General features: G+C 43.6%; 2 protein-coding genes across 17 annotated transcripts in view; both read left to right on the top strand.

Annotated features, from left to right (window-relative positions):
• LOC115207708 (eukaryotic translation initiation factor 4 gamma 3) overlaps positions 1-9,931 on the top strand; it is a 62,390-nt gene extending 52,459 nt beyond the window's left edge. For all 13 annotated transcript variants that reach the window (XM_029775114.1, XM_029775113.1, XM_029775112.1 and 10 more), the window contains 13 exons: positions 85-221; positions 2,532-2,622; positions 2,735-2,861; positions 2,961-3,172; positions 3,309-3,424; positions 6,070-6,242; positions 6,348-6,473; positions 6,820-6,901; positions 7,145-7,243; positions 7,348-7,494; positions 7,693-7,774; positions 7,877-8,023; positions 8,894-9,931. In XM_029775114.1, the coding sequence (XP_029630974.1) occupies positions 85-221; positions 2,532-2,622; positions 2,735-2,861; positions 2,961-3,172; positions 3,309-3,424; positions 6,070-6,242; positions 6,348-6,473; positions 6,820-6,901; positions 7,145-7,243; positions 7,348-7,494; positions 7,693-7,774; positions 7,877-8,023; positions 8,894-9,075 (1,721 nt within the window). In that variant the 3' untranslated portion in view covers positions 9,076-9,931. The remainder of the gene's footprint in view (positions 1-84; positions 222-2,531; positions 2,623-2,734; positions 2,862-2,960; positions 3,173-3,308; positions 3,425-6,069; positions 6,243-6,347; positions 6,474-6,819; positions 6,902-7,144; positions 7,244-7,347; positions 7,495-7,692; positions 7,775-7,876; positions 8,024-8,893) is intronic.
• A 1,451-nt stretch (positions 9,932-11,382) lies between these two features.
• LOC115207707 (heterochromatin protein 1-binding protein 3) lies at positions 11,383-25,458 on the top strand. Of its 4 annotated transcripts, none has more exons than XM_029775098.1 (12): positions 11,383-11,403; positions 19,488-19,563; positions 19,844-20,051; positions 20,156-20,315; positions 21,780-21,923; positions 22,095-22,166; positions 22,456-22,610; positions 22,868-22,958; positions 23,078-23,237; positions 23,385-23,496; positions 23,880-24,047; positions 24,142-25,458. In XM_029775098.1, exons 2-12 carry the CDS (start codon positions 19,497-19,499, stop codon positions 24,623-24,625), a joined length of 1,821 nt encoding a protein of 606 aa, XP_029630958.1. In that variant the 5' UTR covers positions 11,383-11,403; positions 19,488-19,496; the 3' UTR covers positions 24,626-25,458. The 4 variants fall into 4 exon arrangements, with proteins under 4 accessions (XP_029630958.1, XP_029630961.1, XP_029630962.1 ...); XM_029775101.1 differs by lacking the exon at positions 11,383-11,403 and adding an exon at positions 12,546-12,700; XM_029775102.1 differs by lacking the exon at positions 11,383-11,403 and adding an exon at positions 12,802-12,823.
• Positions 25,459-27,782: the final 2,324 nt, after the last annotated feature.

The following is a 27,782-nucleotide window of genomic DNA, read 5'->3' as shown; positions in this document are numbered from 1 at the left end:
GAGTTGATGTTGTCACTATTTGAGTTGTTTTTTAATAAACCCATTAACATCTCATCCCCTGTGTGTGTTCCCTCTGTTCTCCAGAGCAGCAGCAGAGAGAGCAGCAGAGAGAACAGCAGAGGGAGCAGCGTGTGCAGCAGAGAGAGGAGACCTGGAACACTGTGCCCATGACCAAGAACAGCAGGACCATCGACCCCACCAAGATCCCCAAGATCTCCAAGGTCAGCCCCAAAAACACCTGTAGACCTCAACTTTTGGATGGTTTACCATGGAGGTTCACTGGTGTTTAAGTGTACTCTATTTTAATTACATTTACGTAATTTAGCAGACGCTCTTATCCAGAGCGACTTACAAATTGGTGCATTCACCATATGATATCCAGTGGAACAACCACTTTACAATAGTACATCTATATCTTTTTTGGGGGGAGGGTTAGAAGGATTACTTAATCCTATCCCAGGTATTCCTTAAAGAGGTGGGGTTTCAGGCGTCTCCGGAAGGTGGTGATTGACTCCGCTGTCCTGGCATCGTGAGGGAGCTTGTTCCACCATTGGGGTGCCAGAGCAGCGAACAGTTTTGACTGGGCTGAGCGGGAACTGTGCTTCCGCAGAGGTAGGGAGGCGAGCAGGCCAGAGGTGGATGAACGCAGTGCAATTCTTTGGGTATAGGGACTGATCAGAGCCTGAAGGTACAGAGGTGCCGTTCCCCTCAGCTCCGTAGGCAAGCACCATGGTCTTGTAGCAGATGCGAGCTTCAACTGGAAGCCAGTGGAGTGTGCGGAGGAGCGGGGTGACGTGAGAGAACTTGGGAAGGTTGAACACCAGACGGGCTGCGGCGTTCTGGATGAGTTGTAGGGGTTTGATGGCACAGGCAGGGAGCCCCGCCAACAGCGAGTTGCAGTAATCCAGACGGGAGATGACAAGTGCCTGGATTAGGACCTGCGGCACTTCCTGTGTGAGGCAGGGTCGTACTCTGCGAATGTTGTAGAGCATGTACCTACAGGATCGGGTCACCGCCTTGATGTTAGCGGAGTACGACAGGGTGCTGTCCAGGGTCACGCCAAGGCTCTTAGCACTCTGGGAGGAGGACACAATGGAGTTGTCAACCGTGATGGCGAGATCATGGAACGGGCAGTCCTTCCCCGGGAGGAAGAGCAGCTCCGTCTTGCCGAGGTTCAGCTTGAGGTGGTGATCCGTCATCCACACTGATATGTCTGCCAGACATGCAGAGATGCGATTCGCCACCTGGTTATCAGAAGGGGGAAAGGAGAAGATTAATTGTGTGTCATCTGCGTAGCAATGATAGGAGAGACCATGTAAGGATATGACAGAGCCAAGTGACTTGGTGTATAGCGAGAATAGGAGAGGGCCTAGAACTGAGCCCTGGGGGACACCAGTGATGAGAGCACGTGGTGCGGAGACAAATTCTCGCCACGCCACCTGGTAGGAGCGACCTGTCAGGTAGGACGCAATCCAAGAGTGAGCCGCGCCGGAGATGCCCAACTCGGAGAGGGTGGAGAGGAGGATCTGATGGTTCACAGTATCAAAGGCAGCAGATAGGTCTAGAAGGATGAGAGCAGAGGAGAGAGAGTTAGCTTTAGCAGTGCGGAGAGCCTCCGTGACATAGAGAAGAGCAGTCTCAGTTGAATGACCAGTCTTGAAACCTGACTGATTTGGATCAAGAAGGTCATTCTGAAAGAGATAGCAAGAGAGCTGGCCAAGGACGGCACGCTCAAGAGTTTTGGAGAGAAAAGAAAGAAGGGATACTGGTCTGTAGTTGTTGACATCGGAGGGATCGAGTGTAGGTTTTTTGAGAAGGGGTGCAACTCTCGCTCTCTTGAAGACGGAAGGGACGTAGCCAGCGGACAAGGATGAGTTGATGAGCGGGGTGAGGTAAGGAAGAAGGTCTCCGGAAATGGTCTGGAGAAGAGAGGAGGGGATAGGGTCAAGCGGGCGTTGGACAATAATTGATGTTTGGTTCCTTCAAGTCTTTACAAGTTGGATGACATAAGTCAGCCTGACATTTTGAGTTATGTTTACCCCATTAATGAAGATTTGTGTCCTCATTGGTCTGCAAGCACAAGTCTTCCTGGACGTGTTTGCATTCGTATTAGGTACATGGTCTTCCCAACTGCCATACAATGCCAACTAGTAGATGAAACACTACTGTGCTGTACTGTAGACATTACACCGCATCAGCTATTTTCTCACTTATAGGAATCCTGTGGTTCTTCATTAATACTTCTATGTGGCGCACATCCCTGTCCTCGTGATATTGTACTCGTGGTGAAATAATACATCTCCACCTGCTGGATAGTTGCGGTACAACCACACAAAGCCTTGCATACTGGAGCATGGCCCCCCCTGCTGGATGAAATATGTTAGAAACCCAGACAGTCCTCTGTGTGTCAGTACCAATGATGTATGAGGCAGCTCTACATTCTCAGAGATTGTTAGTCATTATTGCATTGTAGGCCCAGATCAAATGATATGAGTATTGGAAGGTGAACTGTTTGTCATCATCCTGTCTAGCCTCAGATGGATGAGAAGATCCAACTGGGACCACGGGCCTCACTCAACTGGATGAAGGGCAGCAGTGGAGGGGCCAAAGCCAGTGACTCCGGTAAGGAGACATACCGTGTCACACACACACACATTGGTGATCCAGTTGAATTAGCTGTAATTGTGTTCTGTTTGAAATGTAATGTCTGTTGCTTCATCTTGTCTCCCATCAGAATTATCCCGGTCTGGTGGTGGTGGCGCCAGTTTAAACCGGTATTCTGCACTCCAGTCCACCCCATCTCAACCCACCACCCCACCTGCACAAAGCCCAGAATATGACACTAGAAGAACCTTGGGCAGGTAATGATCACATTTTGAAACTTGTATAATGGATTTTGTCTTTGAACATCTTATTTTGAGGCAAAACATTTGTGTTGTGTGTGTTTTCTCCTCCCTCAGTCGAAGCAGTGCAGGGAGAGAGCGAAGCGAGAAGCCCTTGAGCTCAGCCCCGTCACGGCCTGGTTCCTTCGTTCGAGGTGTCAGTGCCAAAGAGCTGCTGGCGAGCCCGGCTCTGAGTCCCGAGGAGCCCCGCAAAGAGCTGGAGAGCATCAGGAGGCTCAGCATCAGCGAGGACAAGACTGAGCCAGAGTGCAGCAGAGCCAGGGAGCCTGGTAAGGCAACAAAACTCAGTTCTAGAGACATACAATGACTAAACACACAGAGAGTCAGTGGACACACACACACACACACGCACTCTCTCTCTCTAGTAGGGGAGCGCTCTTGTAACAGTGTTGTTTCCCCCTGCAGTGAAAGCAGAGCCTGTGGTTGCCCAGTCTCCAGACATACCTGCCCTCTCTGAGGAGGAGATGGAGAGGAAGTCCAAAGCTATCATTGACGAGTTCTTGCACATCAACGACTATAAGGTACAGTCATTTAAAGTGGAACTGACACCATCTGAACTGCTTTAAACACAGATAATCGTAATATCGGTCTAAAATATCAAATTCGCTGTTTATGCTTCAATACCAACTTTATAAGAGTTTCTATTTGACTCAAAATTCCATTACATAGAGTAAGGCATTGTTTGCAGAATTAAATGGATGCTTAATACAATTCACCAGTAAATCTCTAGGTAGTCTATTAAATATTGCTATCAGGTTGTAAATCACAGCTAGTACATGTCTTTGCTGCCTCCATCCATTCAGGGGATGAACTGTTTCAGTTTCACTGACCCATTATTTTGAGAGAAAAAACACCAAGTAAATTGATTGGGGAAACTCAACACAATCAATCTAGCTATGCAGTCCCGTTACATGGCTAAGACTATAGCTAGCTTTTCTATTTATATTGAACAAAAATATAAATGCAACATGTAAAGTGTTGGTTTCATGAGCTGAATTAAAAGATCCCAGAAATGGTAATGACTGCTAACGAAGTTAGTCCCAGATGAGTTTTCCAATGGAGCCCTCTTTGTCTAGGGAAGTAAATTACATTTTGGGGAAAAAAGGCAAACTCGGCTCCATCATTCATTGAATCAGATGGCTCATTCATCACAAAACCCACTGATATTGCCAACTACTTTAATTATTTTTTCATTGTCAAGATGAGCAAACTTAGGCAGGACATGCCAGCAAAAAACGCTGACACTACACATCCAAGTATATCTGACCAAATTATGAAAGACAAGAATTAGTGTGTGAGTGGAAGAGGTGAAAAAAATGGTCTATCAACAATGACTAACCACCAGGGTCTGACAACTTGGATGGATAATAGCGGACGATATTGCCACTCCTATTTGCCATATCTTCAATTGAAGCCTACTAGAAAGTGTGTGCCCTCCGGCCTGGAGGGAAGCAAAAGTCATTCCGCTACCTAAGAATAGTAAAGCCCTCTTTACTGGCTCAAATAGCCAACCAATCAGCCTGTTACCAACCCTTAGTAAAGTTTTGGGGAAAATGGTGTTTGACCAGATACAATGCTATTTTACAGTAAACAAATTGACAACAGCATTTGAGCATGCTTATAGGGAAGGACACTCAACAAGCACAGCACTTACACAAATTACTGATTGGCTGAGAGAAATTTATGATAAAAATTGGGGGGGGGTTTGTTTTGTTAAACTTCAGTGTGGCTTTGGACATTATCGATCATAGTCTGCTGCTGTAAAAACTTGTGTTATGGCTTTACACCCTCTGCTCTATTGTGGATTACAAGTTAACTGCCTAACAAAACACAGAGGGTGTTCTGTAGTGGAAGCCTCTCCAACATAATACAGATAAAATCAGGAATTTCTCAGGGCAACTGTCTAGGCCCCTTACTTTTTTCAATCTTTACTAACGACATGCTACTGGCTTTGAGTAAAGCCAGTGTGTTTATGTATGTGGATGACACGTCAGCGACTGAAATGACTGCAACACTTTAAAGAGCTGCAGTTAGTTTCAGAATAGGTGGCAAGGAATAAGTTAGTCCTCAATATTTCTAAAACTAAAATAATTATATTTGAAAGCACACATGATAACATATGCACCGTACACATGGATTTTGTGTTGTAGATATGTGGCAATGGAGTAGGGACCTGAGGGCGCACACTTAGTGTGTTGTGAAATCTGTTATGAATGTATTGTAAAGTTTTTAAAATTATATAACTGCCTTAATTTTGCTGGACCTCAGGAAGTGTAGATGCTGCCTTTGCAGCAGCTAATTGGCATCCATAAAAAAAAAAAATGCACAAAAAGCTTATTTCTCTCAAATTTTATGCACAAATTTGTTTACATCCCTGGTAGTGAGCATTTCTCCTTTGCCAAGATAATCCAGCCACCTGACCAGTGGCATATCAAGAAGCTGATTAAACAGCATAATTATTACACAGATGCACCTTGTGCTGTGGACAATAAAAGGCTCTAACGTGCAGTTTTGTCACACAACACAATGCCACGGATGTCTCAAGTTTTGAGGGAGCGTGCAATTGGCATGTTGACTGCAGGAATGTCCACCAAAGCTGTTGCCAGAGAATTGATAAACTGCATCCAACGTCATTTTAGAGAACTTGGCAGTATGTCTAACCAGCCTCACAACCGCAGACCACATGTAACCATGCCGGCCCTGGATCTCCACATCCGGCTTCTTCACTGCGGGATTGTCTGAGACCAGCCACCCGGATAGCGATGAAACTGTGGGTTTGCACAAACTCTCAGAGTGTGCAAAGCTGTCATCAAGGCAAAGGGTGGCTACTTTGAAGAATCTCAAATATAAAATAGATTTTGATTTGTTTACACTTTTTTTGGTTACTACATGATTCCATATGTGATATTTCATAGTTTTGATGTCTTCAATTATTTTTTTTTAAATAAAACCCTGGAATGAGTAGGTGTGTACAAACTTTTGACTGTTACTGTATGTGCTCGCTTGTCACATAATTATTTTCTTTTGTCATATTCTTCCCATTTGATGGTGCTTAATCTGTGCCCGGTCCTCTTTAATAATGCTGCATACTGTATGTGCATGCTTTTGTATTTTACTTTCTACATGGAGTTTGTAACACCAAGATGTGTGTTTGTATTCTCTGTAGGAGGCTGTGCAGTGTGTGAACGAGCTGGACCTGTCCTCTCAGCTCCACGTGTTTGTTCGTGTGGGGGTGGAGTCCACCCTAGAGCGCAGTCAGATCACACGGGACCACATGGGCCAGCTCCTCTTCCAGTTAGTGCATCAGGGCACACTGCCCAAGCCCCAGTTCTTCAAAGGGTCAGCCTACCTACATATCCATCTGCTCTCATTCAAGCTGTGTCATCTAACAACTGTGCTGTATCTAAAATGGCTGTCTCATCAGAATATCTGTGTTTCCTTCAGGTTTGCTGACACCCTTGAACTGGCGGATGACATGGCCATTGACATTCCCCATATCTGGCTGTATCTGGCCGAGCTGCTCAGCCCTGTGCTGAGAGACGGGGGCTTCTCTATGAGAGAGCTCTTTAGGTAACACTGCTACTCTACAGCACAACAATATTGTATTGTTATCTCCCTGTAAAGCTATGGGGATCAAGAGGGGGTTACTATTGCATTAACAGAGCTTATCAGATCAGTCCACATGCAACCCACATTTATTCAGATCTCACATAGTCTGCAGGATGAGTAAAATGTACCCCATTCCGTTCCCTCTGTCAAGGATTGCTGCTTGTTGCTATCGCAGTTCTTTCCTTATGGAGTGTTGATGTTGGCTCTCACACCTCCATTCCCTGCTTTCTGTAAACTGTGATGAAGGAAAACAGTTGGGCGGGATTGAACCGCTGGAGACATCTAATGCTTTTCTCTTTGTCCACAGTGAATTAAGCAAACCTTTACTTCCTGTTGGAAGAGCTGGGGTCTTATTTTCTGAAATACTGCACATACTATGCAAACAAATGGTAAGTTACATTGTGTGGGTTTTACTCCTCTAGTTATTTTTTCCTCTAATATTTCTGAAAGAATGTTTTAACCCTTTAGCTCTTCTGACCTGAGAGAGAATATCACACAGCATGTTGTTAATATAGCTGTTGGATATTTTTGCATGACTTTTGTCAGGGTGCGAGTGAGATATCAAGTCAGCAAACCCATTAACTATTGGATACCAGGGTTCTGACATGTTGTCCTGTCTGTCTCCCACACAGAGCCATAGGAAAGTAGGCACTTTGTGGAAAAAGTCGGGCCTCAGCTGGAGTGACTTCCTGCCAGAGGAAGAGGACGTCCAGAATTTCATCTCACAGCAGGTTAGTGAGATAGACACCTTGTATTACGGCATGGAGGCATCCCAACAAACGGTTTCACAGCAACCTAAACCTTCTCTCCTCTCCGTCTCCCCTCCTCCTGTCAGAAGCTCCAGTTCACTGTGGCGGACTGCTCCAGCCCTGAGGCAGCCCTCTCTGCGATGGAATTGTCCCCCGAGGTGCTCAACCGGCAGCTGGAGAGACTCCTGCTGGAGGACATGGCCAGTGATGAGCAGATCTTTGACTGGGTAGAGGTACGAACTGTAACATTAAAAGCCCACCACACAACCCAGCACAGCCACGTTTGGCTTTGTCATACACATATTGGATTATAAATACATAGTGTTGCCTATTTCAAGTGAAGTGTCAGAGATCCAGGCACTGATATCGTGCAGCTTTCCCATGTCTAACCGGAGCTCCATTGTGCTCCACTGTTGGCCGCCACATCCCAGGCAAATCTAGATGAATCTCAGATGAGCTCGTCTCCGTTCCTGAGAGCTCTGATGACTGCTGTGTGTAAGGCAGCGGTGAAAGGTAAGCTGTCATTCGTTTAGCTAGGGACAGTCCATTGTTTTGTATATATTATATAGCTAGAGCAGTTCACAATCATTTTCTCCATCTTTGTTTCTTGTGTAGATGAAAGCACTTCCTGTCGAGTGGACGTAGCCATCATTCAGAGGAGATTGCCCGTATTACTCAAGTACCTTAACTCAGACACTGAGCGACAGCTACAAGCACTTTATGCACTTCAGGCGCTGATAGTCACACTAGATCAGCCTCCTAGTAAGTAACATCCCACTTAGAACGTTAAACCTGAAGATTCACTATAAAGATATAAGCACGGTTCTGTCTCCCGCCCTGCACAGAACCATTTTACATTTACTTTTTTATTCTTGACAAAACTAAAATGTTTTTTGTCACATACACCAGATCAGTGCAGTAAATTGTTTGGTTTTACAGGGTCAGACGTAATAGTACGGCGCCCCTGGATCAAATTGGGGTTAAGTGCCTTTTCTCAAAGGCCCATCGACAGATTTTACACCTTGTCGGCTCAGGTATCTGAACCAGCAACCTTTCGGTTATTGATCCTACGCTCTATATGCTAGGCTACCTGCCGCCCTGAAGACATCCTTTTATGGTTTTATTTCATGCAGCCATTGCTATTATATAAAAATGTCTTCACGAACTTACTATGAAAACACACTCATTTAAAGCTAGAATCCTTAGTTGCTACATACATTTTTGGAATGATAAATGAATGATATACCCATTTACCTAGTTAAATAAAAATGTATAAATAAAATGTTATTCTTGAATAATATATCTTATAAATCCCTCATGAGCTTAGTTTAATTGTCGTACCCAATCAGAACCCGAAATAAGCTTGTTTTACTCCAATGTTTGTAAACAATACAAATATAACATGGTTAAATCTTTGAATTTAACCACTCAAATGTTGATATCATGGTTGGTTAGTCCTTGCATACATAGCTCTGTCTATGAATTTGAGTGGTTACCTTTCTCCAGGCCCATCCCTCAGCTTTTTACCAAAACAAAGACAGGGAGCCACTTATCGTTTCAATTAAGGATTCTAGCTTTAAGCCATGGTATTTGGTTATTATAGCCCTTTCCCCTCTGTCTCTGTCTCTCCAGACCTGCTCCGGATGTTCTTTGACTGTCTGTATGACGAGGACGTAATCTCGGAGGACGCTTTTTACAAGTGGGAGACCAGCAAGGACCCTGCGGAGCAGCTGGGCAAAGGTGTGGCTCTCAAGTCTGTAACCGCTTTCTTCACCTGGCTGAGGGAGGCCGAGGAAGAGTCGGAGGATAATTGACAAGGGAGCAGGTGACCGCTGCAAGCCCCCAGGACAAGAGGCCAGCTGTTGCTACATAGAATAACTGCATCCTCGTAGCAGAACAAAAGGACAAACCTACAAAATGCGTGCGGGCAGAATGACATGTATACGGCTGGAATTTTTTCTGCGGTATGGTTCTGAGACATGCCGCCATTTTGAGTTTGAATTCTAATGGCGGAAGCACTAAATACCTGTATTATACATAGAAAATATTTTTGTTTTAAATTTTAACTTACTTTTCTTTTGTTACTTTTTAAGAAGAGACTTAAAGATACATAGGTTCCGGACTCTTTAATTTATTATTTTTTTAAGGACTGCAAAAATGGACGTTTATTTAACATTTGCAGATGCTCACAATGAGGAGAACATTGATGATGAATAGAAATAACAATATTAATTATAATAACAATAATAATTGTGAAATAAATAGCCTCCCTGGATTCCATGTTGTTTGGTTGAAAACAGGGTAAAAAGTTATTTTGGAATGTAGGGGAAGGCAGAGAGTGAATGCACAGGGACAACTGACGTCATAAGACGTCAATGGTTATCAGTGATTAATCACAGGAAGTGTTTCCTCTGCTTTGGCTTGCTCTCTATGTGATATGTATGTAAACTTCCCAAGAGGCAATGCAAATCAGTCCACAAAAGAACATCACATGAACATAAATAAACAACAATGAACAATAGATGCATTCAAATGAACTAAGCAAAACGCAAGTTTAAAAAGCAAATGCCAGGGTTGCTGAACATGAAGCGCTTGTAATGCTTCAGATCTACAGAGCAAATTAAAAGCTTGTAAATACATTAAAGACAAAAAAGGTATTTAAAAAACATAGTAAATGCAATCAATGGTGGTTATTTTGTTGAGTGGTGATGTTTGCACTACAAGAAGATATATTTTTTACTTGGTTTTAACATTGCTTGCAATGCAGTCTGAAGTTGAAAGTGAATTTTGTGTTGTGTGCCAGTGTTAAGTGCCATCTCTAAAATGAGACTACAGTATAGGAATTGTAAAAGATACATAACCAAAAGTATGTGAACACCTGCTCGTCGAGCATCTCATTCTAAAATCATGGGCATTAATATGGAGTTGGGCCCCCCTTTGTTGCTATAACAGCCTCCACTCTTCTAAGAGGGAAGGCTTTCCACTAGATGTTGAGACATTGCTGTGGGGACTTGCTTCCATTCAGCAACGAGCATTAGTGAGGTCAGTCACTGATGTTGGGTGATTAGACCTGGCTTGCAGTCGACGTTCCAATTCATCCCAAAGGTGTTCAATGGGGTTGAGGTCAGGGCTCCGTGGAGGCCAGTCAAGTTCTTCCACACCTATCTCGACAAACCATTTCTGTATGGACCTCGCTTTGTGCACGCGGGCATTGTCATGCTGAAACAGGAAACGGCCTTCCCCAAACTGTATGCCACAAAGTTGGAAGCACAGAATCGTCTAGAATGTCATGGTATGCTGTAGTGTTAAGATTTCCCTTCACTGGAACTAATGGGCCTAGCCTGAACCATGAAAAACAGCCCCAGACCATTATTCCTCCTCCACCAAATTTTACAGTTGGCATTATGCATTCGGCAGGTAGCTTGTGTGGCCTACCACTTTGCGGCTGAGCCGTTGTTGCTCCTAGACGTTTCCACTTCACAATAGCAGCACTTACAGTTGATGAGCAGCTGTAGCAGGGCAGAAATTTGACGAACTGACTTGTTGGAAAGGTGGCGTCCTATGACAGTGCCACGTTGAATGTCACTAAGCTCTTCAGGAAGGGTGTTCTACTGTCATTGTCTATGGAGATTGCATGGCTGTGTACTCTTTTATACACCTGTCAGCAAATGGTGTGGCTGAAAAAGCAGAATCCACTCATTTGAAGGGGTGTCCACATACTGTTGTGTATATAAGCAACTCTTGGAGGACCAATGAAGTTAACTAGAACAATTAGCATCTATTATTGAACCTTTTCTAATAAGAGTTGCCAGTTTTCTCCATTCATGCACCTTGGTTGAAAAGCGAATTAGCGACAGTAATTTTTCCTCAACGGGGATTGACCGTATCTTATTTTATACCCTGTATTAGAGTGAGGAAATATTGTAATGAACTAGCTGAGCACGATGTAAGATGGGGCATGATTGTGGTAGGACAAGTCATATCTTGCATGTCTTAAATAGCCTTATGATGTTTGCCAGCATTCCTATGTAATGCTCATGTGATCTCTGATTCAGGTGTAGTTACTGAACTGAAGTTACACTCCACTGTAGTGGATGAGGGAGAACCTCTGCAGAGGCTATTCACATACAGTCTGCAGAAATGTAAGTCTGTGTCTACCATTGCCTTTGATCACATTTCAGATGATTTCTAATTTTGACAGACTGGAAACCAGTAATGGTATTTGAAATCTAGAATGGAACTGAAGGAGACCATTGGGAAAATGAAATATTCAAACAGCTTTGATAACAAATACTTAATGGATAGGATTTCATTGGTAGCTGCAGGTATGGGATGACCTAATCTTGGAGAGACTAGGGTTAGCCCATAGAGATGGACTAGTGCCCAAAAGTCTGTTTTAGCATTGGCAGCGCCATTGAGGACTTTCACCATTTTGAAGTGGTCAACTCGGTGCTGATTTCCTATGGGTTAAGGAAGGATCAGATAATTCCATCCAGGTCATCAGGTGCGATCAGCCAATGAATTATATTTATGAGCAAACATTGGCAGTAAATCGCCAACCTTGGATTTATACCTGTTCAAACAACACATTCTAGGTGGCAGTATGCACCCTTTCAATGTGTTTACCAACTCATAGAAGTAGTAGATTAAAATTGACTACTTCAAAATGGAGAAGGCCTCAATGGCGCTGCCCATGCTCTCAGAAGCCATAATGGGACAGATATAATGTTGCGTCCTTTAACTATCTCTGAGTTAACCTTATCCAGCTACAATCAAGTAGGCCTACACTGTAGTCCACAGTGACTTCTGCAGGACAAAGGTTGGTGCCTGGTTAGCGAGAACTGTTTGACCTGGAATTCAGGCAGAAAATATATCTGAACCAAAGAGATGTATAACTAACCCAATATAGTTAATCTGCGTCGTTTACAGTGAGAGCAAATTAAGCATAGTGGGCAGAACAAGCAAGAAACTAGGCAAAGTCACGCACACGCTTGCGAGATAGTATTGGCGCGTTGTAGCATGTATTTGCATATTTCCGTTAGAGAATGCCCCTGAAGTGCACAAACTAATATCATCCCCTCCCGCTACCCGCCGCTGGACATCCTCTCACTACCATATTTGGTGGTGAGAACGTTCAAAACGAATGCTTCAGTTTTATAGTCCTGGTGACGTGTCTGAATCTCTCAGGTCGGAATGCCGTAGCCATTTTGGAATGGCACGTCGCGTTGAACAACAAAGGATAGTCAGCCAATCAGTCTCCTTTGTTGTTGAACACGATATTCTGCATGCCATTCCAAAATGGCTGCTATAGCTTCTGCTGTAAGCATAAGGACGAAAAGGGCAGTTTAATTAAAAACGAGCAGTATTTCGATCTTTAATTTAACATTATAGATAATGGGATAATTAGGAGTACAGCAACATCTTCCATCCCTGGATGAGGTACGTTTTTTCCCAGCCATATCCCGCCCCTTCTACGCGCTGTCCACATTCTGGCCGCTGTGCGTTTCGACCTGAAAGGTTCAGATGTATTTACTGGGTCGGAACAGTTCTGGCTAGTGCCTGGTAAGCAAATCTGGGAGAAGAGATCCCAGATAATATACTGCAGCATTTCTATTAGAATTGCTACCTTACTTTCAGATGTTACAAATCATTTTCCAACATTGGCATTCAATGGGATTGGGTTGAGTACAGCACTGCAAAATCACTGGTTTATGAATCACCTTACATTCAAAATAAGTACTCACTGGGTGCGTTCCAGCAGTTAGTCATTCTAAACAGAATTTATTTATTTATTTTTATTTCACCTTTTATTTAACCAGGTAGGCTAGTTGAGAACAAGTTCTCATTTGCAACTGCGACCTGGCCAAGATAAAGCATAGCAATTCGACACATACAACAACACAGAGTTACACATGGAATAAACAAAACATACAGTCAATAATACAGTAGAACAAAAGAAAACAAAAAGTCTATATACAGTGAGTGCAAATGAGGTAAGTTAAGGCAATAAATAGGCCATGGTGGCGAAGTAATTACAATATAGCAATTAAACACTGGAATGGTAGATGTGCAGAAGATCAATGTACAAGTATAGATGCTGGGGTGCAAAGGAGCAAGACAAATACAGTATGGGGATGAGGTAGGTAGATAGATGGGCTGTTTACAGATGGGCTATGTACAGGTGCAGTGATCTGTGAGCTGCTCTGACAGCTGAAGCTTAAAGCTGGTGAGGGAGATATGAGTCTCCAGCTTCAGAGATTTTTGCAATTCGTTCCAGTCATTGGCAGCAGAGAACTGGAAGGAAAGATGACCAAAGGAGGAATTGGCTTTGGGGGTGACCAGTGAGATATACCTGCTGGAGCGCGTGCTACGAGTGGGTGCTGCTACGGTGACCAGTGAGCTGAGACAAGGTGGGGCTTTACCTAGCAGAGACTTGTAGATAACCTGTAGCCAGTGGGTTTGGTGACGAGTGTGAAGTGAGGGCCAACCAACGAGAGCGTACAGGTCACAATGGTGGGTAGTGTATGGGGCTTTGGTGACAAAACGGATGGCACTGTGATAGACTGCATCCAGTTTGTTGAGTAGAGTGTTGGAGGCTATTTTATAGATGACATCACCGAAGTCGAGGATCGGTAGGATGGTCAGTTTTACGAGGGTATGTTTGGCAGCATGAGTGAAGGATGCTTTGTTGCGATATAGGAAGCCGATTCTAGATTTAATTTTGGATTTGAGATGCTTAATGTGAGTCTGGAAGGAGAGTTTACAGTCTAACCAGACACCCAGGTATTTGTAGTTGTCCACGTATTCTAAGTCAGAACCGTCCATAGTAGTGATGCTGGACGGGCGAGCAGGTGCGGGCAGTGATCGATTGAATAGCATGCATTTAGTTTTACTTGCGTTTAAGAGCAGTTGGAGGCCACAGAAGGAGAGTTATATGGCATTGAAGCTCGTCTGGAGGTTAGTTAACACAGTGTCCAAAGAGGGGCCAGAAGTATACAGAATGGTGTCGTCTGCGGAGAGGTGGATCAGAGAATCACCAGCAGCAAGAGCAACATCATTGATGTATACAGAGAAGAGAGTCGGCCCAAGAATTGAACCCTGTGGCACACCCATAGAGACTGCCAGAGGTCCGGACAACAGGCCCTCTGATTTGACACACTGAACTCTATCAGAGAAGTAGTTGGTAAAGCATGCGAGGCAATCATTTGAGAAACCAAGGCTGTCAAGTCTGCCAATAAGAATGTGGTGATTGACAGAGTCGAAAGCCTTGGCCAGGTCGATGAATATGGCTGCACAGTAATGTCTCTTATCGATGGCGGTTATGATGTGGGATAGGACCTTGAGCGTGGCTGAGGTGCACCCATGACCAGCTCTGAAACCAGATTGCATAGCGGAGAAGGTGCGGTGGGATTCGAAATGGTCGGTAATCTGTTTGTTAACTTGGCTTTCGAAGACCTTAGAAAGACAGGGTAGGATAGATATAGGTCTGTAGCAGTTTGGGTCTAGAGTGTCACCCCCTTTTGAAGAGGGGGATGACCGTGGCAGCTTTCCAATCTTTGGGAATCTCAGACGATACGAAAGAGAGGTTGAACAGGCTAGTAATAGGGGTTGCAACCATTTCGGCAGATAATTTTTAGAAAGAGAGGGTCCAGATTGTCTAGCCTGGCTGATTTGTATGGGTCCAGATTTTGCAGCTCTTTCAGAACATCATCTATCTGGATTTGGGTGAAGGAGAAATGTTCGGGCTTTGGCAGGTTGCAGTGGAGGGTGCCGGGCAGTTGACCAGGGTAGGGGTAGCCAGGTGGAAAGCATGGCTAGCCGTAGATAAATGCTTATTGAAATTCTCAATTATAGTGGATTTATCAGTGGTAAGTGTTTCCTAGCCTCAGAGCAGTGGGCAGCAGGGAGGAGGTGCTCTTATTCTCCATGGACTTTAGTGTCCCAGAACTTTTTTGAGTTAGTACTACAGGATGCAAATTTCTATTTGAAAAAGCTAGCCTTAGCTTTTCTAACCGCATGTGTATGTTTGTTCCTAACTTCCCTGAAAAGTTGCATATCACGGGGGCTATTCGATGCTAATGCAGAACGCCACAGGATGTTTTTGTGCTGGTCAAGGGCAGACAGGTCTGGAGTGAACCAAGGACTATATCTATTCCTAGTTATACATTTTTTGAGTGGGGCATGCTTATTTAAGATGGTGAGGAAGGCACTTTTAAAGAATAGCCAGGCATCATCTACTGACGGGATGAGGTCAATGTCTTTCCAGGATACCCCGGCCAGGTCGATTAGAAAGGCCTGCTCGCAGAAGTGTTTCAGGGAGCGTTTGACAGTGATGAGGGTTGGTCGTTTGGTCGCAGACCCATTACGGATGCAGGCAATGAGGCAGTGATCGCTGAGATCTTGATTGAAAACAGCAGAGGTGTATTTGGAGGGCGAGTTAGTTAGGATGACATCTATGAGGGTGCCCGTGTTTACGGATTTGGGGTTGTACCTGGTAGGTTCATGGATAATTTGTGTGAGATTGAGGGCATCAAGTTTAGATTGTAGGATGGCCGGGGTGTTAAGCATGTCCCAGTTTAGTTCACCTAGTAGCACGAGCTCTGAAGATAGATGGGGGGGCAATCAATTCACATATGGTATCGAGGGCAGAGGGGGGTCTATAGCAAGCGGCAACAGTGAGAGACTTGTTTCTGGAAAGGTGAATTTTTGGAAGTAGAAGCTCGAATTGTTTGGGTACTGACTTGGATAGCCTGCAGAGTTCTGTTTTACTTTGCAGTAGATTGCAACACCGCCCCCTTTGGCAGTTCTATCTTGGCGGAAAATGTTATAGTTAGCGATGGAGATTTCAGGGTTTTTGGTGGTTTTCCTAAGCCAGGACTCAGACATGGCTAAGACATCCGGGTTGGCAGAGTTTGCTAAAGCAGTGAGTAAAACAAACTTAGGGAGTAGGCTTCTAATGTTAACATGCATTAAACCAAGGCTTTTACGGTTACAGAAGAATATTTGAGATCGCCACACCTGGATAAGTGTTTGTCTCAGGAAGCACCTGGTGCTTCGGTAAAGTTACACATTCTAGCAGGTACTGAAACGTATATAAATTGCTGCCTCGTTCAGTGAGTGACGAAGTCATCAAGTGGTTACACAGCATGGAATATCCTGACTTTACACAGGATGGAACGCAAGTAATGCAGTTTGAGGGGATTGACCAGAGCGAGATGCTGCAGAGATCTTCTGACCTTGACCACATTCAGATGTGAGGAATTATTTGGGATGAATACAAGGTGATTTTTAGATTGTAATTCAGCACCTCGTGCCCTGCGACAATCCCTCAAATGCTCTAGTTGCATTCCAGGTTGTCAGAGGACTGCATGTGGTTCCCGAGATGTTTCCCACTTCTCCAGGTCTTTTGAGATCTGATCATCGGTACAGTGTGACTACCTTGCTGGAACACACCAGCACCTTCTGAATTTGTCTATGCTTTCCAGATCCACAAGTGGTGTTCCGGGTTTCGCAGTTTGAACAACTCCAGGAAGTGACGTTGCAGGCTAGCTTAGTGCTGCCCCCTCTCCTTGAGTATTTCAAGTTGAAGGATGACCGGGGTACTGCAGGCTGCCATTTGCTACTAAATTATTTCATTTAACCTTTATTTAACTAGGCAATTCAGTTAAGACCAAATTCCAATGACATTCTAGGAACAGTGGGTTAACTGCCTTGTTCAGGGGCAGAACGACCGCGTCAGCTCGGGGATTCGATTTAGCAATCTTTCGGTTACTAGGCTACCTGCCGCCCCAGTACCTCTTCTGTGTGTGATTTAAAATTAAAATTGGTTCAAGGACATGCATCTGGTGTAATAGAAGCAATAATTGGTACCATGATTGTCTTTGGAAAAAAATACTATTTACACGACGATTGAACACCAATATTGCCATTTCCCCACTCACTATAGTGGGGTGTCCTGTTTTCTGCAAACAATGCCTACAGTACAGCAGTCGGCCTTTCGTGGCTTCAATGAGAGGGGGCCGTTCTCCGCTGATTTAAATAACTATTTTAGTGCTATTTGGGATCCTTGGGACAAAAGGGTCAGTTATAATTATAAACTGGGTGTTTTGAGCCCTGAATGCTGATTGGCTGACAGCCGTGGTATATCAGACCGTATACCAAGGTATGACAAAACACTTGTTTTTACTGCTCGAATTCCATTGGTAAACAGTTTATAATAGCAATAAGGCACCTCTGGGGTTTGTGATATATGGCCAATATACCACAGTTAAGGGCTGTGTCCAGGCACTCGACGTTGGTCATGCTAAGGAACAGCCCTTAGCCGTGGTATATTGGTCATATACCACACCCCTTCGGTCCTTATTGCTTATATATCTTTGCCTTAACCACAGTTTCAAAACCCAGAGGCGCAACATCCGGGAACGCTTGCGAAACAAACCAAGCCGACAAGGCCAGGGTTTTGGGTTTGAGAGAAAAATCGAAATCTAAAGGCACAACCTAGATTCTAGTCAATGTCTAATGTAGTTTAACATGTTTTTACTTCAACCTCGTGAAACTGACACGTTTTCATTTTCACAAAAAACTAATTTATAGTGAAGGAGTAACTGACGGTTTGCACATGCGCAGTTCGGCACGAGATGTTTCTACCCTTGAGTTTAGCTAACCAACATCGCCATGACATCGCCTAATAATAAAGGGTCAGCATGCGTCATTCATTTCGAACCAAAAAGTGTGCTTAAATGACCTTCACTTGAAATGACCTTCACTTGAAATACAAGATAAAAGCGGCAAAAGTACTGTTTGTCAATTTTAAAACGCGTAGCCCGTATGCGCCTCCTCAAAATAGTCAGAATTAACGCAAGATAACTCAAGAAAACTGTCATTGATTTTTACGTTTTTGCCAAGGAGATCTAAGTCTAAATTTGCATGAGGACGAGTCCTATCGTTAAATGACAATGGGCACTTCATGGAAGAATCCCTCTACTGTTGACCAATCGCAGACGTGGGGGCGTAGACTTCGGCTACTGACGTCGACATTCTCAAACATTTTGTGTGCCCCAACAGCCGAAAAAACACTTTCTGTAGTCCAAAGCGAACAAAAACGTCACAATGTTGTCATAATATATGCACAAACTGTTTCGTCTGGGAAGCATGCAGATTTTCATACGGTACTCAGTGGTGAAATAAGTACCCAATTGTCATACAAGAGTAGAAGTAAAGATACCTTAATAGAATATGACTCAAGTGGTTGAATACATTTTTTTTTTAATTACATCCCGATTCACCCACTTATTTTGCAAGCCCACTTTCAGACAAACTCCCAAGTATGCAGTTACCCATACTTGTTTTAACAGACTTAATTTGGCTTCAATGCCTATTGAGTCTTCACATAGGAATGAACGGTGTCACGAGGTCGATGGCTTTGTCCAGTCATTGACCCTAACCTTAACCCCTACCCTAACCAAAACCCTTAAGTAACAGTTTTATAAATGTTAAGTTCAATGGGGTGACGTCATAGTTGGACGTCCCAAGGATTCTACACAGCAAGAACCAACAAAGAACACACCCAACGTGACACCACACCCACGAGGTTGCTACGTATACGTTCAAGGGGGAGGGGCACGTAAGTAACAAAAAAAACGAAGGAAAGGAGAGCGAAGCAATTTTTATTTCAACATCTTTATAGAAAGTCTAAAGGTAAGAATATAAACAATTGTTCATGGTTAGTCCCTGCAAAAAGCGTTCTACAATAGACCTCTTGCAAAAATGCATGCGCCGTTTTCTTATTTACCAATGCAACTTCGGTGCATTTACCATCCGCTCTATGCAGCGCCATTACGGTGTGGGGTGGCCTAAATCAATGGACAAAATGGCCATATTTGAATTTTTACTGGAAGACGTGCATCTTCAACGATATACATTTTTTATAACTATTTACACGCCCCCAGCATTCCAAAACATTATAGAAAAGTGCACACTCCTTGTGGTTTTATCGATGTTTGACGATAATGTACTTTGCAAAGAGCAGTATCTTGCATTTGATGAATGAGGCCATGATTGACGTTTCCTCGCACATACAGAAGCAGTGGGTGACTGCATGATGTTACCATTGGGTGATGCTACGTTGCTTTAGATCCAATAACTTTATTGTGATCGGTAATGCATAATTTATCTGTCAGTGCTGAGAATGTTTTGATTTATAATTTTGCATCTCTATGGTCAACAGTTTGGAGTCATGCCTATACGTCGTGCAGCTGGGACTCCACCCCAGGAGACACCCCCCTCGGCTGCACCAGATGGAGGTGAGTTCAAGACCCTCGACATGAACAGAAACTATGCTTTGGGATTCAGATTGGTACCCAGCATTGACAGACTATGAGTGAATAGTCACCACTTTACAGGACCGGATTGGAATTCTGGTGAATCTAGGTCTTGCCCCCTATTAGTGGTTATTGTAGGAAACCGTGGAATCAGACATTGTTCAGAGTTCTTGTTGTTGAGTGGCATGTAAATACAGTTTTACATCTACTTGCTGAATTTACATATTCACTCTTGTCTTCATCCTTCCACATTTCTCTTCAGAGCCTGATGCCAGCTCTGAGGAATCTGCCTCTGTTGAGGAGGAGCAGGAGGTAGCATCCGCAGCCCCAGTAGCCAAGAAGGGGGAGGGTCAAGGAGAAGGTGAGGGCACAGGTGAAGGAGACCCAAAAGAGAATGGTGAGAAACCTGATGAATCGACTGGAAAGAAGACTGAGGAGAAGAAGGCTGAGGGGGAAGAGGCTGAGAAGGAGTGAGTTGCTTGTGCTCAAACCCTGCAAATGTTGCATTCATATCTATTTCGATAAATGTTTAATTTCAAATTTTCGTGATTGCTGTCTTGTGGTTTGGCTGCAGAGAGAAAGATGGAGTAAAAGAGAAAGTCAAGAAGCCCATTAAAAGGACCATTCCTGCCTGGGCCACCATGTCTGCCAGCAAACGTGCAACGCTCTCTAATAAGAGCACCTCCACCATGCAGCCGCCTAGGATGGACGACATCCTCATTGAGGCTATTGAGGTCTGTACACAACACACTTACTACTAGGGGTGTACAATATATCGGTATAGGCTCATATTAGCTAAAAATGCCAACATCGGTATTGGCCCGATGTCTAGTTTAATGCCGATGTCAAAGCTACCGTGCATACCTATATAACGTAGGTAAATGATGTAATGACGCCACGTAAAATTTTGCACTACACGTGCAACACAGCATTCCTAACCTAGCCCACAATGTCTGCTGTGTGGATCGAGCAGGCAACAAGCCAAGCAGTTATTTGAAAGAGTAAGAACATTTTTGCGAGACAACTCAAAGGCGAAATCCATTAAAGCCAAGATAATGGAATACATAGCCCTTGACAATCAACCGTTCTCTGTCATGGGTGATGTTGGCTTTCGCCAACTGGTCGAGCACCGGTACACACTACCAAGTGCGCTATTTTTCAGATGTTGGCCTTCCGGAGTTACACAGTAATAGCATCACTGCTATTAGCTTCATGACATACATACTATGGAACGCCATTTGGGTCTTTGCCTGTCAAAAACGATACAGTAGCACTGTCAAAGCTGTACAAAAAAGTCTGCAAACACCTGCCACAAACGATGTGTTGACAATAACTCTTTGGTAATAAAGCATCATTTGCCTTCCCTGTAGCTCAGTTGGTAGAGCATGGTGTTTGCAACACCAGGGTTGTGGGTTCGATTCCCACGGGGGGCCAGCACAGAAAAAAAAATGTATGATATGTATGAAATTGTATGAAATGTATGCATTCACTACTGTAAGTCGCTCTGGATAAGAGCGTCTGCTAAATGACTAAAATGTAAATGTAAATGTATTTGTTCGACCGCAACTTCTGGGGTAGCTAGCTTTAGCTTGGTACCTAGCTAGCACCAATACAACCAGTCTGAAAGCAATGACCAGTAGAAACTGCAGTCATATTCATTATTCTTAGCAATGATTTAGGAATCCTTGTGAGTAAGTATTAGCTAGGTTGCCACTTGTTGTTCGCCTATGGAAATTGAACTTCAATTCATGAAACTAAAGAGCTAGCCAGCTACCTATAATGTTATAAGCAGCCAGCTAGCTTCATCTGGCTCTCGACCGGGTTATGTTTTGTGAAGCTAGCCACGATAAGGATTAGGCACAATAGTGGAGTTTGCCTTCAAACTAACACATAAAAGTATGTTATTGACAGTGATGCAAATGAATACAAATAGTAGAATTATGCTATACGTTTATTTTGAAGGCTAACCGCAAAGTCCACTATTGTGGCTAATCCTTATTGTGGCTAGCTTCACATAGATGGGTCCGACCACCATTAATCAATTAAGAACTGTCTTATAAATTTAGGGTTATTTTAGAAAATATCGGATATCAGTATCGGCCAAAAATGTCATATCGGTGCATCATTACTTATTATATTGTTATCCCTTACTCCCCACGAATGCTGCACCTGCAACTTATCATATTTCCTCTCTGCAGTCCTGCAAGGAGAAGACTGGGGCCTCAGCCCATTCTGTCATGAAGTACATTGTGAAGAAATACCCTAACCTGGAGTTGGACAAGAGGAAATTCCTTCTCAAGAAGGCTCTCAAGAGGCAGCTGGAGAAGGGCACCATCAAACAGGTGCAAAGTCCTTTTCCCTGACCACAGCTAACATGAATTGCAAATGTTAGGCGGAAGCCTATCCTAGTGTTTGACCTGTGGGTTACATGTTGTGGTGCCCTATACCCTGTGTGTCTGGTGCTTTATCGGCCTGCATACTCATGTTCCTTTACCTCCTATTCACTCTCACAGCTGAAGGGTAAAGGCCTTTCTGGAAGCTTTACCATTGGGAAGCAGCCCCCTAATAAATCCACTGCTAAAGGGGTAGGTATTTTCAGTCACCTATCTACAAACTTAAACAATAGCAATGTACCATTATGTGATTGTCCCATTTGGCTTTTAGCAGACATAATTTAAATCAAATATACGGTGCATACCTATATAATGTAGGTACATATGCTATTTAGCAGACACTTTTATCCAAAGCGACTTAGTCATGCTTGCATACATTTTCTGTATGGGTGGTCCCGGAAACCGAACCAACTATCCTGGCATTGCAAGTGCCATGCTCTACCAACTGAGTTTGACTGTGATTCTGATGGTTTGGTGCTAGAAGCCGATGGCAGTAGCTCCTGGGTTGAAGGCAGAGACCCTTGGGGATGCTCTGCCCCTGATCATCACACGGCTATGTGAACCCAAAGAGGCGTCTTACATTCTGATCAAGAAATATGTGGAGCAGCACTTCCCTCAACTCAACGTGGAGCATCGGTAAATACCTTTTTATTGTCATATTTGATTGGGAATGGGTTCAGTGATCGGGTCCTGTTATTCTCTGAGTACGTAAACACATGCTAACTTGACGTTGTACCTGACATGGTAATGCAAACTTCTGCGCAACCCAAATCTACAGTATGTTTAATGCAGTCTGAAAATAAGGAACCCACTATGTTTTGAACTGTGGGATGTCCATCAAAGTTGTGTAGGTTAAAATAGGGTTCTCAATGCAGTCACCGACTCATTCCTAGGCCGGATATCCTAAAGAGTGGCCTGGTGAGAGCTGTGGACAAGGGTCAACTGGAGCAGATCACTGGAAAAGGTGCCTCTGGAACATTCCAGGTTAGTCTTGTACTAAATGAATGCACAATTCAGTCTACTCCATAAAGGCCTTTGGCGTCTATAATGTTAGATCTTTGCTTTGAGGTGTTTCTCTCAGACTCTCTCTTACCCTCTCACAGCTGAAGCGGGAAGGGGGCAAGTTCCTGCTTAAAGGTGGGCCCCTGGAGGACGCTATCATGACAGCCATCGTGGCCATGAATGAACCCAAGACTTGCAGCACCACCACACTCCGCAAATTCCTGTTAGAGACAAACAAGGACAGCATGGAGTACCGTGTGGGTAAGACCTGTTCCCTTACTCTCCTAACTGAACCACTGCTTTGACAATGTGTGAATACCTACCTGAAACTGCAGGAGCTCTCATTAGCTGGGTTGAATCAGAGATGTTAAGATTCTTTATTGACACTGGGCACTTCTCTTCCCTCAGTGAACAGCCTGAAGAGGACACTGCAGAAGTGTAAAATGATGGGCTGGATGGAACAGATCACTGGGAATGGGCTAAATGGGACCTACCAGCTCTGTTACCCTTACCACCCCAGGTAGAACTCTACTCTCGGAAGATTACACTGTGAAGTTCATCAAATTTATTTATATAGCCCTTCTTACATCAGCTGATATCTCAAAGTGCTGTACAGAAACCCAGCCTAAAACCCCAAACAGCAAGTAATGCTGGTGTAGAAGCTGCCCTCTCTACATAATTGCACAAATGTGTGCTATACCAGGAGCAGTATTCTCTGTTTAGAAAGATGCTGACTACACTACTAATCATGTCACTTTTCATTCATGTTTACTGAACCTCTGATGTACTGAATATTTCAACAGTCTGGTAGTAATAACAGAAATTCCCGCACTCTTGCAATACCTTTTATTTATTTTTTTGGGGCTCAGATTAGAGATCAGATTTTCTTTTATTATTCCACAGCCCAGCCATTCTGTTCCCAGAAAAACAGAAAGTGAAAGAGCAGAAAATGGCAGAGAAGGCTAAACGCAGAAAGATGGTTGACTCGTCTGATGAGGAGGACTCTGATGAGGAGGAAGAGGAGTCGTCTGAGGAGGATGAGGAGTCAGATGATGAACCCCCTCCTAAGAGGTGAGTCCAAGGTCAAATTGCTGAAATCCAATGAAAATAGTGGGGTTTCAAATGGTTCACTGCTAACAGTGTATTTGTTCAATACGATCCTTAGGAAAGCTGTGAAGCGGCCACCACCTAAAGCACGTCGCCCTCCCCCCAGCAAGAAGTCACAGCCGGCAAGTCAGTCAAGGGCTAAGGGCAAGAAAAGAGCTGCCCCTGCTAAGAGATCTGCACCCCCAGTCAAGAAACCAGCACCCCAAGCTAAGAAAGCAGCACCACCAGCCAAGAAGTCTGCTCCCCCAACAAGGAAACCAGTGCCACCAACAAACAAACCAGTGCCCCCGGTTAAGAAACCTGCAGCTGCCAGTAAAGCTGTAGCCTCAAAGAAGACACCCCCACCAGCTAAGGTGGCACCCACACCAGTCAAGAAAGCTGCTCCAGCGAGCAAGCCCAAAACGCCCATTGTCAAAAAGCTGACAAGCAGGGCATCAAAGCGTCCAGCGCCCAAAAAGTCACCACCTGCGAAGAAGGAAGCAGCCAAATCTGCAGTGAAGGCCAAGCCAGCAGCCCGCAAGTCCCTGAGGGAGAGGAAGTGAGCTCACTATTGCCCAGCAGTGGAAGTTTAACTGTAGCTCTGAAGACTGCAGTGCTCTGCCTCTAGCCATGCTCTCTTTCGCATCATTGTTTTCCCCCTGTTTGGGGCTTTAGAATTCTTCTCTGTAGGATAGGGATGTGACAGTTATCAGTTCATGTCAATTTACTGTACTTTGAACTGTTACATTTCTGTGAACCCAACTTCTAAACACCATTGTGTAGAAAGTCCTCTTCAAAAACTGTAAAATTTCACAATTTCCCTGACACACTTGTGTATATGCAGAGATCTAACATAAAATCAAAGTGACTTGTCTTTTCATTTTAACATTTCATCCCAATCCATTTACCCATGTTTTAGCTTGACACATTCCTTGTATAAAAAAATATAGATTTATCTACATTTAATCTGGAGTAAATTTTCAAATCTTAAAGAATATTGAGATTTATGTAAGTGAATTTGAGAGCATGAGCCAACTTTTCATGTAATGAATTATGTTATTTAAATTCACTTTCCTTGATCAGTTGCAGGGCCCATGGTTAAAATACTTAATTTGATTGGAGACTGACATCAGGAAGCAATTTGTCATTTTCATATTCAGTACTACTGCATAGTATTAGGGGAATATTTTTTTAAAGTGTGTAACTAATCAAAGTTCATTTTATCATATAAAGCTAAAAAAAAAAAATACATACAAAATCGTCTACATTCTGTGTAATAGTGCAAGATTTGAAGAAACTTTGTTTTGAAGGTATAGCTCATGCATACCCTGCATGCGTGTACTCTTTATGTTATGCTTTTTTCCAAGTCGTTATTAAAATGGCTATTTGTACTAAATTCCTTGTTATTCATTCTGTCATGGTCTTAAGGAAGGGTACAAACACCAAATACAGTGTCTGCTGGTGGATCATAAGTTGGAGCAAAAGTATTCTATACATTGTAGGGTAGTGGCTACAAACTACAAATCAATAGATGTCAATTTGATTCACTCAAAGTGCTGCACGTTTCAGTTGTGGGTTATTGAAATAGATATACCTAATTTAGTAATTTCACTTTGCAAATTAGGCCATATCCATATATCCAGACCGCTTATGAATCATTTTGGTAAATAAAGATATTCAAAACATTGTTTACTTATCATGCAAATTGAAACATGTTGATGAACGATGGGGTAAATGAGATGAGAATAACAATTCAGGAACGATGGGCTACCGCAGGGATACTACCTAGCCGGCTAAACGCAACTCCACGATTTGTGTGTATAATCAGCTAGGGTACTACTGAACCAGTAGCTGCAGGTACCCTTGGGTTTGAGGAGTACTACTTAAAATCTACTAATTCTCAATGAGTGTACTTTGGGGGGAATAGTCGACATGGTCATGGAAAGGCTAGAGAAAATGTTTTCTCCCAAGGGAAATAAACAAAGTTTTTCATGCTCAACAGTTTCCCTTGTGTGTCAAAAATGGTCCTCCAGCCAATTTGACACAGCTGTGGGAAGCATCCCTATGGAACACTTTCGACACCTTGTAGAGTCCATGCCCTGACAAATTGAGTCTGTTCTGGGGGCAACTCAATATTAGGAAGGTGTCTTTAATGTTTTGTACATTCAGTGTACACTGTCTCGAAAGAGCCATGTTTCTAGTCACGCCCAAACACGTTATCAAAACTGAGAATGGAAAAACTGAATTTGAAAATCAGAAATCAACTTGTTTTCTCATTTATTGTTTAAAAATATATTACATTTTTTGTTTTTCGTTTTGTTCTTACCCAGAAGTACAACCCTGCATAGAATATTCAGGATCTTAGGCTGTAAACACCCCCCCCCCCTCCCCCCCATCTTGGCAGCACAAAGAAAGGATTAGACAGTGTGACAGGGAGATTAAAAAAAGAATACTCATGGTAGCTAAGATGATTAACTTATTAAGTTAGCATGCAAATAGAACAAACTCAACTGAATAAAGTTGGCTAGCACTAGCTGCCGAGCACTAGCTGGCTAGCATGACAAAGTAATATCATGACATCTCATTTTGTCTTAGCTTGTAACTTGTAAAATACTCATTTTTAATTGATTTTTGGATCATAGGCAAAATGCAGCAATTACATTCACTTGTATTACTTATCAATAGAAGGTAGAGAGTTTTTTTCTCACAATCAAACCCATCTCCCACCACAACCACACCCCTCCATACAAGTGCCATCTGTCAACTTTCAGTAAAAACCACACTTGAAGCAAATTTAAACATTGAATTAAACCAATTTAGTCAAAGGGCAGTTGAACAAGAGTGAGCGAAGTTTAGTATAAGGGGGATAATGTAGCTGATTTGGCAGACTGACAGCATGGGATTGGTGCCAACAGCAAAACAACTTCTAATGTATCTGGGAGAGAAAGAGAGACCGAGATAGGCCTTGGTCAGGGAGGTGACCAATTAACCGATAGTCACACTGACAGAGCGCCAGAGTTCCTTTGTGGAGATGGGAGAACCTTCCAGAACAACAACCATCTCTGCAGCACTCCACCAATCAGGCCTTTGTGGTAGAGAGGCTAGGTGGAAGCCACTCCTTAGTAAAAGGCACATGACAGCCCACTTGGAGTTTGCCAAAAGGCACCTAACGGACTCTCAGATCATGAGAAACACGATTCTCTGGTCTTATGAAACCAAGATTGAACTCTTTGGCCTGAATGCCAAGCGTCACGTCTGGAGGAAAACTGGCACCATCCCTATGGTGAAGCATGGTGGTGGCAGCATCATGCTGTGGTGATGTTGTTCAGTGACTGGGAGACTAATCAGGATCGAGGGAAAGATGAACGGAGCAAAGTACAGAGAGATGCTTGATGAAAACCTGCTCCAATGCACTAAGGACTTCAGACTGGGGCGAAGGTTCACCTTCCAACAGGAAAGCGACCCTAAGCACATAGCCAAGACAAAACAGGAGTGACTTCGGACAAGTCTCTGAATGTCCTTGAGTGGCCCAGTCAGAGTCCGGATTTGAACCCAATCAAACATCTCTGGAGAGACCTGAAAATAGCTGTGCAGTGACACTCCCCATCCAATCTGACAGAGCTTGAGAGGATCTTCAGAGAAGAATGGGAGAAACTCCCCAAATACAGGTGTGCCAAGCTTGTAGGTCATACGCAAGAAGACTAGAGGATGTAATCGCTG

The sequence above is a fragment of the Salmo trutta genome, chromosome 14 (assembly GCF_901001165.1).
Source record: "Salmo trutta chromosome 14, fSalTru1.1, whole genome shotgun sequence".
Taxonomy (NCBI): Eukaryota; Metazoa; Chordata; class Actinopteri; order Salmoniformes; family Salmonidae; genus Salmo; species Salmo trutta.
Note: the sequence above shows the minus strand (reverse complement) of the source record. Positions and strands in the feature narration are given on the sequence as shown.

What these genes read in the sequence shown, in the direction of transcription:
- LOC115207707 (XM_029775098.1), top strand. Translation starts at nt 19,497, where the DNA reads ATGCCTATACGTCGTGCAGCTGGGACTCCACCCCAGGAGACACCCCCC. An exon ending in CTCGGCTGCACCAGATGGAG is followed by an intron (nt 19,564 to 19,843) that starts GTGAGTTCAAGA and finishes ATTTCTCTTCAG; the next exon opens with AGCCTGATGCCAGCTCTGAG. An exon ending in CAGCATGGAGTACCGTGTGG is followed by an intron (nt 23,238 to 23,384) that starts GTAAGACCTGTT and finishes CTCTTCCCTCAG; the next exon opens with TGAACAGCCTGAAGAGGACA.